We start from the raw sequence: 13,376 nt of genomic DNA, 5'->3' as shown, positions 1-13,376 counted from the left end.
TCCTTTACGCATTTTATAAGCTCTTCACGAGTTCTTAGCTGGTCAAAATACCATCATATTTTGGCTACACACATACACAGCGTTGTTTTGGATGTTCGGTAAGTTCCATGTAATAAAAGCCGACCAAACAGATTGTGAACACATCCCATGCCTTTAGGTCCGGTATCTTTAGGTTCGATGTTAAAATGCCAATGTGAACGCTAAGCAGACCAGGACTAAATGAAACCAAGTGAACCGAACTACAAGTGTGAACACACTAAAAGAACTATAGTATAGAAATGTTTGTCTTTCAGTAGTTAAGAGTTAAAAAAGAAAGTCAAGAAATTCAGTTAATGCATTTTTATAATCTATAATTACAGTCATGTCAGAGTAGTACTGTGCTCAACGTTCATATGAGTTCATTCTTGAATTTTTGTAACACAGACCATCTGGAGATGATGAAGATATGATCTGTGAAGAAAGCATTTGTTTTGATGCAGACATGTGCGTGGCTGTTGATGCCAGACAGACAAAGATTATTTGTGCTGCTTTATAGAACCTATTCAGGTGTGTTTTACACCTGTGTGCCTTTGATCTAACACTTCTATGATAAAAAGGGCTTATCAGACTATACAAGTCTTCTGCTCACCCAGCTCGCTGCTGAGATGACACACTCAAGTCAGCAGCCAAAAGGTGGTGTGGCAGTGCCTTCTCATTCAGCAATTAATGTAGATCTCAATAAACATAAGCGTAATACAGATAATGCACACTGTGTGCTGTCAAGACAACAATCTGATTGGAAATGACCTTTCAGTCAACTCTGGTCCTTTAGCTACGAAAGCCTGTTTCTGCCTAAGAGCAACAAATAAAATAGATGAAACCCAATTACATGTAAGAAATTACATTTAATTTAATTTTGTTTTGTTTTATTTATCTGAAACAGACTTCCATATTTATTTGTTTTCTTGCCAACACTGTTGGATTTTATTTTATATTATTTTCTTGATTTATTTTTATTCTGAAAATCAACAGTATTTTTTTCTTGTTGGCTCTGTTGGGTTGTTTAAAAAAAATAAAAATAATTGTACTCTATTTGTCTATGTGATATTTGTTTTTGAGGCTTAAACAGCTGTTTTACGTCTCATTAAGCAGACCTGAATGCACTGATATGAACATTTTCGCAGATACTTTTAACCGATAATTCTTTATATTTGGAAGAACCAAGCACTTCTACATAAATCAAACATATATAATACAGTAGCCTATTTTGAACCAGTGTAAGATTCCTTAATTTTACACTCCTATGACCAACTTTCTTTGTAAAAAAAAAAAGAAGAAAAAAAGAAAAAGGAAAAGACAAATCTATTGCCTTACAAAGAAAAAAAATGCAAACAAGTCATTGGAAAACACATATAAAGATTCAAAATGCATGTGCCATGGATAAATACAATGAAATAGCCTATGCATGGACTATAATTTTATTTTAATTCAGACATATACTGTTGATAATAATATGAGAAAAATAAAAATATTAGTTATTATTAATAATGCATCAATGTTATTAAATTAATATTACTGTTTCAAATATCAGCATTGCTGTTTGAGCTGCGTGCGCTGAAGCTGAAGAGCTTAATGAACACCGTTAAACTGAAACGCCATGTTAGTGGGTAAATTAACAAAATTATTCAGATGTTTATACAAAATAAACATAATATTTCAACTTATATTTGCACAAAATTAAGCTAATGCACAAGTGAAGTTGAACTAAGTTACATGATAGTAATGTATAACTCCTGTTGTTGATGCGCTCTTCCCGTAACTGCGTTGTACGTCAACTAAACCCAAAGAATTCACAATGTTTTATTACAATAGTGTTTTCATAATGTTATGTATATAATGTTATGTATATGACTGTCACAATCACATTTATTAATATCGAGCATTGCTGTTTGAGCTGCATGTGTCGAAGCTAAAGATGGTCACGGGTAAATGTCACAATTTATGCTGTAACAGCGCGCTAAAACATGGGCGAACAAAGAATTCACAAACTTCCTTCACAATAGTGTTTTCAAAATTTTATTTTGCCAATATGACAGACTTGCGATGCACATTGCACTTAACTGTATTTTCCTTTTCGGAGTGATTCCAATCATATTTCAAGCCATTCAAAAGTGCACATCTGATGTGTCTCAGCTGAAAGAAGTAATCCATTATTTATCAACTTTAATATATCTGCTAAATTTTCTTATCGGTCTGATAAGCATAACATTAAAAATTAATATGTATCGGCTGAAACCGATATGGTGGCTGATATATCATGCATTCCTAATGTTAAGATTCAAATCTGAATTTGTCTTATCAATGTAATGTAATTGAAATGTGAAAGATAATTACATTTCCCTACCTATAGGCTAAAACTGTACTTTATAATAATTTTATGTAAGATTTGTAGGATTTGCTGTGTGATGAAGGTCAGATCGGTTGACAAACATATGAACAGAGCTATCAGCGCTTGCTGTTATCTGTTCACAATCACTGAAGGTCACCTTCAGCCAGACGCGCGTGTCTTTGACCCAAACGCGTGATTGACTTCAGAGAGGGACTTCAGGTTTACAGCCGATGAGGCTTTTCCTTTTGTATGGCAACTGCAAATAAGCCTGTCGGCTGTTTTAATAGAATCTGTCAAGCAGAAGAGGCCTGTGTATCCATCACCAGGACCGAGACTGCGAATGCTCAATATTGGAGGATTAAAACGCTTTATGAAGTGTCTGAGTAGCAGTACTGTAATTATAATCTTGAATGCTGGAGATCTACTTTGCTAATTTCAGTAAACCGTGTGCGGTGTAAAGTGCTTTCTTTGGTCTGAGAGGCCCATGGCATGTTTTCCATAGTGTTTTTTAGTCATCTCCAGATGTACGGTTGTATAGTGTTTATCTGATGTCTAGAGACTTCAAAGCTCTTCTGCAATAAAGAAAAATAAACTGAGCTTCATTCCAGCCTTTTTGTGGTGCCACAGAAAGTCAAAACACCTCTTTCTCTCTTTCATCTTTTTTTAATTTATTTTTATTCACGGGTGACGCTGTAACATTAGGGTCATTCCTACTATGCAATATATTTAATGTGCTCATCATATGTGATTTAATAAATTGGATAAAATGTTCTTTTCACAATTTACAGATTTTAGTTAAATGTTTAACTTTAAAAGATAATTACAGAAATCAGTAATTTCAGAATTTGATTAAGAAAATGAACTTGTTGAGATCCTCATGTAAGTTACATGCTAGTCTAGCCAGACCTTCAAGCTAGCGACAGATAGCAGCTTTCACTGGCCAAGGACCGCCCTTTATGAGATCTGACTGACATGTAAAACAACCAATCACAGATTGTTTTGTTCAGAATCAAAAGTTGATATCCCTATAATACCAGTCCAGCTTGTAAAACTCTTGGACATATTTTAAAGAGTATATGCCGTGAAGTTCACACAGTCCATCCAGCGTTTAGTAGATCATAAGCGTTCGTCACAGCTGTAAACACGACGGCTTTCTTTTTCCATGAGGGGGTTTGGAGTCACGACGGCTTTGTTGTAGACCGTTAGAGACCATGAGACGCAGATGACGACTTCAAAACTCCTGAAGTTTTTCTAATTTTGTGTGCCTTGTGCATCAGACGTTCAGCCAACGGTCCGTGTCTGAAACGTCTGAGACTAGCTACATGCTAATGACTAACTTTATTTCCATTTTTTTAGGCTATTGTGTAAACAATCAAGTTATAATTCATAAAGTTTTAGTGTTCAGAGTTCAACAGGTACAGCGTAACAGGAATGACCCATACAAATTTTATTATATCTGTCAACCAAAAGCATTAACAATCAGGCATTAACAGGCTGTGGCGTTCCTCACTGTTGTTTCATTTATTGCAGGAACAAGGCTAAGAACTGCATCTTGTGTGTTTTAACACGCACGACTAGTTTGTGTGTGCTCGCCAGGCAGTAGCTGATGACGCTGAGGTGAGGAGTGACTGAGAAGCAGGTGGTGAAAACTGATGATTATGGTTTTGTGTTCTGTGATCAGTGAATGACATCTGGCAGAAGTCACTCACTACACCTGACCACACAGTCAACATCACAGACCTGCAAGAGATAAATATTTGATGTTTGTGTTTACATATGTATTGGAATCACTTCCACCTTATAGTGTCTTATAGTGTAAAGCCTTTTTTAATGGTTGTTCTTAAGACAATAAGACATTAGTCACTGGCCACAAGGTGGAGGTATTGTTAAAACAAAGCACAATCACCATTGTTGTGGTCAAGCTGTTGGTAAAGATTCCAGAGCCAGTGTGTGGGATTCCATTGAATGTCCCCGGATTGTATGGAATGACAGATCTTATTTCACAATATACATACTAATATATAGTAAATATAGCCTACTATATATAAATATATATATATATATATATACACTAATATACTAAAATACACTAATATATACACATTTTATATAATTGTATTAATGAATAAAAAAATAATACATTCAAATAGACTAAAATGTGCTAATATATATTGTATAATTTTTTATATATTTATACAATTTAATTATTTAATAAATAATTATGTATTTATGATCATTTATTATTTATATAATGATACTACTACTACTACTTTTTATTATTATAACAATGTTTATTATTAGATGATAAATAAATGCTAATTAAATAATAATACTACTAAAAATAATTCCATCCATCCATCCATCCATCCATCCATCCATCCAGTTCCTGTAATACTGAATCTTTCTTTCTTTTCTGGTCCTCTGTGTCCGTGTGATGGTAATTGCTCACACAGATCTTCACAGGAGGGGCCGAAATATCTAATCCCCTAAAGAGTTCACACACTCCACGGCCTCCCCTCCATCAGCGGACCCCTCTGTACCCATCTCATAGCTAACAAGACACAGCATCTTCACAACCACAAATGCCCCTCACCAAACAAACCTCTGTTTCCCAGTGCAAACCGTCACAAAGCCAAGTAATCATGGACTGAATGCCCTCAATAAAAACTAATATTTACAAGCCCTACCCGTTTGTCATCACACTTTCTTAGAAAAAACGAGCACTATTCATTCACAGATAAATACATATTAATGATGTGGTTGCATGTTCTTCACACGTATTAACTCTGTTTACCGATGATTGACAGTGCAGGCTGTAATTGTCTCAGTGTTTCCCAGAGTGTGTGTTTGGTGTGTGCGTTTTATAATTTGCTTTGGAAATTTGTGTGTTTATGTTTTGCTTTGGAAATGTTACTCTGCATAAAGGTGAAGTCTGTGATTTCTGCTCTACTAGTTTCCCAAATACTGGTCTGCCATTGGTCAGACTATTGGAACAGCAATTTTGTGCAGGACATATTGGGGCTTCAATTATTTCTTTTTTTTTTTTTGTAGCCAACAGGCTATACTGTAGTTATGTCACATCTGAAAGATATGTAGTAAAAGCAACAAAACGTTTGATGGGGTTATCCTTCCATCGATCACTATAGGAGGTTTACAAAAAAATTTACTTGATTGACATTTGGCTTGAAACGTCATGTTGTATATATTTGTCCACATTTATTTTTCCACAAAACTTTTGATTTATAGGAGGCTGACTGAAAAAATATACTGACAATGAGACTATTTATTTATTGTAAAGCCACAATTTTTTTTATTTCATATGGAGGAGGTTAACTGAAAAAACATTCAACTCGAATCATTCGTTCGTTCATTTATTCGTTATTTATTAATCTAAAGCCACAAATCAATCTGTCTGTCTGTCTGGTAACTGATGTATATAGTCATTATATTGGGGAGACTCCTCTTGAAATCTGAATAGAAGTGGACACAATACAGCAGATGCACAGTGCCTCAGCTGACCACTAGTGATTGCTTCACTGTTGTTTGACTTGTTTGTTATGCGGTGTGATGGCGTCCCTCAGGAGCCAGTGTAGTGGCGTGTGGTCCCGCCCACATCACTTCCTGTCCAGTTACGAGGAGGAGGACTGGGCCAGAGGTTACTATAGTTAGCTGCAGCAGGTTGTTTTGCTGTCTAGCTGGAACGTTTCCTGTGGGTGAGGACAGTGTGTTTCCTGTGCTGTGTGTGTGTCAGGATTTTCTCAAGGTGCTCACAGTCAGGACTCAAGTTCACATCTGACACATTCACAGCTGACCAGCACCGGGGAACAGTCTGTTCTGAGAGAGTGCTTCTATTTATACCCTTCTTCACAGGACTTTGTTGAATTCAAGGCTTGTCAGGCTTGCGCACAACATCACACACACAAACCTATTCCGTAGTTAAAGATGACGTGTGTGATTTGTGTGCCACTAGTGCCACCAAACGAAATTGCAGTCTATTTTTTTCAGATCTATCTATCTATCTGTCTATCTGTCTGTCTGTCTGTCTGTCTGTCTGTAACAACAAAAAATTGTAAAACAAAATTGCGGAACAATCACTGAGATTTTGGAAAAGTTAATAGAAATCCTACTGTATGGTGAGGAACAGACAGAAAGTCGATATTCACTTATAATCCCCCCCCCCCCCCCCCCCCACCCCCACCCCCCCATAATGGTGCATTGATGATGGTCACACCAGGATTGATGTCATTGACAGCCGCCAACTCAAATATGTGGAATGGAGAATGTAATTAGAGAGTTGCAGCGAAGGCGAAGATTTGCAATAAATAATTATATTTATTTTGTTCCTCGCCCAAAGTTATCATACGACTTTTCACTGAGCATTCAGTCATCATGATTGGGAATTTGGGGGACTTTTCATCATTCTCTACTGGCAAACCATGAATCTAATAAGCTACAAAAAAAGTTTGTGGATGTAGCTTGAAAGCTTTAGCAATTAAAAACCATAAATCAATTTGTATAATGACACATACAGTGTGTCTGTGTGTGTGTGTGTGTGCTGGCGCAGATGAATTTGACTCGTCGAGGCAGGAGCTTGATGTTCTCTCCTCAGGGCACCATGTCACACAGCTTTCGCCAAATGAAAACATGGTCACCGCTCAAGGGGACAGTAAATCTACCTCCTTTAATGGAGGACGTGTTCACAGAATGTCCTGTGACAAGTCTGCCCACAGACGTGTTATTTAATACCTGTCGGTGCATAGAAAAGAGCAGCCTCTCCCTTGTATCTCACCTCTATCTGTCTTTCACACTTTAATTTAAACCTGAAAACACCAGGAGATGATGTTGAGGTGTTCAGGGCATTCATTAAAGTGCTCCCCCGCTGCTGGTTATGGGGTTGTGACCCGTCTGGCCTTTAAATTTCAAGTGGCTCTCACCCCTGACACATTCACCCCGTGCTAATTCTGCTCATGGCAGTGAGGTTTGAAGAGCTAATGCATGCAGGCCCGGGCTCTGTGCTTAACCCCCTCCCACAGGCCAGCCTTTTGCCATTTTGATGCCTGGGTACAGATTTATAGATGTACCACCTTGGTAACCATGGGAAACTGTGTTAAGTGGCTTGGCTTGAAAGGCATTGGCTTATCTACTTCACAGCAATACTGACATATTGGAAAATACATTTCTGACCACTAGGGGTGCAAAAATAGAAGTTTTATATATATATATATATACAGTGAGGAAAATAAGTATTTGAACACCCTACTATTTTGCAAGTTCTCCCACTTAGAAATCATGGAGGGGTCTGAAATTGTTATCGTAGGTGCATGTCCACTGTGAGAGACATAATCTAAAAAAAAAATCCAGAAATCACAATGTATGATTTTTTAACTATTTATTTGTATGATACAGCTGCAAATAAGTATTTGAACACCTGAGAAAATCAATGTTAATATTTGGTACAGTAGCCTTTGTTTGCAATTACAGAGGTCAAACGTTTCCTGTAGTTTTTCACCAGGTTTGCACACATTGCAGGAGGGATTTTGGCCCACTCCTCCACACAGATCTTCTCTAGATCAGTCAGGTTTCTGGGCTGTCGCTGAGAAACACGGAGTTTGAGCTCCCTCCAAAGATTCTCTATTGGGTTTAGGTCTGGAGACTGGCTAGGCCACGCCAGAACCTTGATATGCTTCTTACAGAGCCACTCCTTGGTTATCCTGGCTGTGTGCTTCGGGTCATTGTCATGTTGGAAGACCCAGCCTCGACCCATCTTCAATGCTCTAACTGAGGGAAGGAGGTTGTTCCCCAAAATCTCGCAATACATGGCCCCGGTCATCCTCTCCTTAATACAGTGCAGTCGCCCTGTCCCATGTGCAGAAAAACACCCCCAAAGCATGATGCTACCACCCCCATGCTTCACAGTAGGGATGGTGTTCTTGGGATGGTACTTATCATTCTTCTTCCTCCAAACACGTTTAGTGGAATTATGACCAAAAAGTTCTATTTTGGTCTCATCTGACCACATGACTTTCTCCCATGACTCCTCTGGATCATCCAAATGGTCATTGGCAAACTTAAGACGGGCCTTGACATGTGCTGGTTTAAGCAGGGGAACCTTCCGTGCCATGCATGATTTCAAACCATGACGTCTTAGTGTATTACCAACAGTAACCTTGGAAACGGTGGTCCCAGCTCTTTTCAGGTCATTGACCAGCTCCTCCCGTGTAGTTCTGGGCTGATTTCTCACCTTTCTTAGGATCATTGAGACCCCACGAGGTGAGATCTTGCATGGAGCCCCAGTCCGAGGGAGATTGACAGTCATGTTTAGCTTCTTCCATTTTCTAATGATTGCTCCAACAGTGGACCTTTTTTCACCAAGCTGCTTGGCAATTTCCCCGTAGCCCTTTCCAGCCTCATCTTTGGTCTTGGCCATGTTAGTAGTTGGATTCTTACTGATTGTATGGGGTGGACAGGTGTCTTTATGCAGCTAACGACCTCAAACAGGTGCATCTAATTTAGGATAATAAATGGAGTGGAGGTGGACATTTTAAAGGCAGACTAACAGGTCTTTGAGGGTCAGAATTCTAGCTGATAGACAGATGTTCAAATACTTATTTGCAGCTGTATCATACAAATAAATAGTTAAAAAATCATATATTGTGATTTCTGGATTTTTTTTTTTTTAGATTATGTCTCTCACAGTGGACATGCACCTTCGATGACAATTTCAGACCCCTCCATGATTTCCAAGTGGGAGAACTTGCAAAATAGCAGGGTGTTCAAATACTTATTTTCCTCACTGTATATTTATATATATATTTATATTTATTAGATCAAATAAATGCATGTATGTGTGTGTGTATATACAAAAAAAATATACATGTGACTTCAGTGTCACATGATCATTCAGAAATCATTCTAATATGCTGATTTGATGCTCAAGAAACATTTATTATTATTATCAACGTTGAAAACAGACTTTTTTCCCCAGGATTCTTTGATGAATAGAAAGTTTAAAAGAACAGTATTTATCTAAAATAGAAAGCTTTCGTAACATTATACACTACCTTTCAAAAGTTTGAGGTCAGATGTTTTTAAATTTTTTTGGAAGGAAATTAAAGAAATTAATACTTTTATTCAGCAAGGATGCATTAAATTGATTAAATTTTTTTTAAAATTAAAGACGTTTATAATGCTACAAAAGCTTTCTATTTCAGATAAATGCTGTTCTTTTGAACTTTATACATCAAAGAATCCTGGAAAAAAAAGTATTTTCACTCATTTTGGGGGAAAATATGCAGAATGAATTTAAATGTTAAAATGGATTAACTAGAGCTGAGTGTATCTCAGTTTTATTGAGTTGTGTTGTGACAGCAGCTAATTATATTTTACACACCTTGGCTTTTGACCTCGTAGAGTCAGACACACTGTGTTGATGAACATGTAAATAAGGCCTCCTATTCTAATAATGTCATGTCAGAGCCATGTGTGGGTGGCGTCTGGTCAGGCAAGCTCGGAAACTTCTGTAAATGATCAACATGGATGTTAAGAGTCTTCTCTTTAACTGTAGCCCTGTGTGAGGCACCGGTTAAACTTTGACCTCGGAAAAAGCGTGAAGGAAAGAAAAACAATGTTGGGCTCCTAGCACACTGCATGTTGTCTGACGATCGCATCCCCCCAGGAGAATCTCGCAGAAAAGTGTGTGCGAGAATGCATGTGTTTCCTTTCCATGGCTAACAATGCAGCTCAGGAAATATGTCAGAACAAAGGCCAGACATCCAGGCTCTTGTTCTCAGTGTGCACTGCTGAGGAGGGCTGGGATGCACTCATAGGCAGAACCGTGAATCCAGTTCAGCTGTATGATAAAAGTGAGGTTGGACTGGTTGACACCTGGAGGTTCTTCTTAGACTGACGGGACAGAAGGCTGTGCGATGTCCCTCTGGACGGTGAGTTGCTTGTTGACCTCTCTATCTCTCCATATGGGCGACATGGAGCATTACAGACTTAAGACTAGTGAGAATTGATGACAGAATGTGTAAAAAAAAGACGTTTTCTTTATACATAATATACAGTGCTGTCCAAAAGACTTTATTAAATTTTTTTTCTTTTTTTTTTCTGGAAATAATCAAGAAAAGACATACTTAATCATCTGCACTATTTCTAGGTCACTTATCTAAAAATTATCATGTTAAACTTTTTATACAGATTATGAGATGTTCTTGCAGACTGGGGTAATAATGCTGAAAATTCACAGGAAGAAATTACACTTTAAAACAGAAAACATAAAATATTACTCGTTTCACTGTATTTTCTGGTCAAATTAATGCAGCTTTAGTGAGTAGAAATTGAAAATTGCTGTACGATCATGGAAAACATGGAAATGTCAGATTTGTATTTATTGCTTTTGCCATGGAAACAAATAAAATCTTAAATCATGGAAATGTTTAGAAAGTTCTAGAGTGAGAATACATTTTCCTGGTTCTGCTCTGCTGTAAAATACTCCATGAGCTAGATATTGTTATTGTGTTGAAAAAAAAAAAGGACATATTTGATTTGTGAGTGAACAGTGTAGTTTTTTTTAATGAATTGGTCAAAATGATACACAGAATGGTCAGAATGATTCATTAGCAAATTAATCTGAATCAAAGGTATTTCAAAAATCCATATGGAGAGTGTAGTAGAGAATGTATTTTTATTAGTGGCCTTAGACGTTTGGACCCCTCTATAGTTTCAGAGAATGTAGATTTATTAAGGTTTATATAAGGACCGGAAATACATTTTGTTGTATATTATTAAGTGAAGTAGTGTATTAAAACTGAGTTTGAAATATGTTTTTTGACTAGGGTTGAAAAGTGGTAATGGTTCATGATGTGTTATTTCAGTATGACCCGTAACATTACAAACGAAGGCTACGACTGTGATAATACTGATATTTAAATCACAGCCCCTCAGGCTGTGTTTTTCAGCTCTTGTCTTATCTGACTCTGAATCTGGGTTAGGAAAAAAAAAGATACAAAGTGTAACCAACACGGCTCCAAGTCCCGACATGTCAGTGAGGTTTGCTACAGGACAGGTAGAACAACAAACCAGTGACGATGTTCCTGTTTACTACTACAACCAGTGCAGCACCTCTTACAGATTGCCACAGTCTGGGATCATTGTTTGTCTTTTTTGCTGGAGGGCATGAGCGTTTCACAGTTTTCCTGTGCTGTCTAAATGCGTTTGTTTGTGAATGGGGTGACTCTGGTGTCAGCTTAAGATTGCCAAGTTACTCAAAATTGATTTCTGGCTGCTGCTAAGTGGGACAGGATTTTTCAAAACCATTCATGTTGAATTAATGGTGCCTCTAGGATAAAATAATGGGGTTTCCATTCCTTGTAAACTGTTTTTGGTTGTGTTGTTGTTTTCTAGCACCTAGGCTTGAGCAAATGTACCCGCAGAAATGACCATAATAATCATGTTATTTAAAATGTTTTTTTTTTTTGTTGTTTTTTTGCACTGCAAAATATTCCTCTAACAAATGTAAAGTAGAAGTAGTAAATGTAGAAGTATAGCTTGAACAAAAAGTTTTTAGTAGGAGTAGTCAAGATTACTCTAAATGTTGCTAAAAAAAAAGTTGCTTTATTGATAGCTGTCATATAGTTTAGAGTTCCTATTTTTACTTAATTAAAATTGTTTGATCTCATTGTGTTTGACATTGCATTGAGGTATCTGTGCATTGTAGTGCAAATCTGGAGTTTAATATATTTACCTATCTGTGTAATATGTTTGCCAGTTTTAAGAGGCAAATAAAGCCCATGTCATGTAGTGAGCATTGAAAATCAAACATAATGATAAAAGAACAGCTAAATGCTAAATAACCTTTAGTTACTTAGAAAGGAATTTCATGAGATTTTTCATGAGACTTTTTTTTGAGTTTTCAAAAGTTGTTAGTTGACTTAACTTAAATTAACTGCATAGGTTGACTAAGTCATTTTTATTTTACAGTGTAGGTTATACAGTAATATGTGATTATTACTGTAGTTTAGTAATCCTTAACTCAATCTGCTTGCAATCACATCATTCTCTATTGGGCACAGCTGATTGGTTCCTGCTGTATCAGTAGCCAATGAGCTCGCTGCTGAACCTTCAAATACTTGGTCATCATTTGCTGTAGCAGTCCAGCGTACTTTCAGAAACCCTCCACCTTCCCCAGCTCCACCTGTATAGATCTGCTACGGGTAATTTGCTTATGCTATTTTGTACAGCAGCAGAGTGTCTTACTTGCTCACAGCAGCGTGTTGTGTATGTATTGGCAGTAGCAGCTGCAATAACCATCAGCAGTGTAGCAGATCTATTCCGGCAAGATCAGACATATAAACATTGTCATAACCATTACTATGCCAAACACTCAGAGTTGTCATGACAAAAAATTGTAGATTAGTTATAATAATTGGTGTTTCACCAATTCTATACATTGTAATTGCTGTGTAGTTTGAAGGACAAACAAAAACCTTTTACATTGGGTGAAAGGAACTTTAAACAACAGTCCTGTCATTAGGACTCTTCCCCACATTGTCTGCTTAGTCCATTAACATCAGTTGCCACCACTCATGTTGGTTGGTCTGAGGAAATAAGCTGCCGATGTACAAGAGTTCACCAGCAAAGGTTAGAAGCACAGACCATAACAAAGAGTCAGATGACAGATCCATGAAAAGCTTGAGGGCTTTGACAGTGCTGGCATGGCTTCGGCACAACTGTTTTGATGTATCTTGATGGCTTTGTGTTGTGCATGTCTCAAATTCCTGGTCACAGTTCCTGCAGGTCATTGAACCTGGGTCTATTTAACCCTCAGGATTGTCTTTATGTGCACTTCACACTATAGGAGCCCACAAGTGAAGCGTGTCTGCACAAGTGAGGCATGTCTCCTCGGTCGGGTCCTGCTGGAGGTTCTTCCTCTTAGTGACAGGCTTTATGGACTCAGACTGTGGATCAAAACAACAGCTTCTTCTACACAGTCACTGGATGGTGTTTC

General features: G+C 37.5%; 1 protein-coding gene across 6 annotated transcripts in view; it reads left to right on the top strand.

Annotated features, from left to right (window-relative positions):
- Window positions 1–13,376, top strand: part of tns1b (tensin 1b) — a 245,918-nt gene that overhangs the window by 17,729 nt on the left and 214,813 nt on the right. For 2 of the 6 annotated variants that reach the window (XM_084123220.1, XM_084123218.1), the window contains exon 1: window positions 9,937–10,308. The exons of the other annotated variants lie outside the window; for them this stretch is intronic. In XM_084123220.1, the coding sequence (XP_083979346.1) occupies window positions 10,294–10,308 (15 nt within the window). In that variant the 5' untranslated portion in view covers window positions 9,937–10,293. Of the gene's footprint in view, window positions 1–9,936; window positions 10,309–13,376 lie in introns of those variants that run through there. 6 annotated transcript variants of the gene reach the window in all.

This window comes from Abramis brama, assembly GCF_963993115.1.
Source record: "Abramis brama genome assembly, chromosome: 8".
Lineage (NCBI taxonomy): Eukaryota > Metazoa > Chordata > Actinopteri > Cypriniformes > Leuciscidae > Abramis > Abramis brama.
The sequence above is the reverse complement of the archived record's forward strand: the minus strand, read 5'-3'. Positions and strand labels throughout refer to the sequence as shown.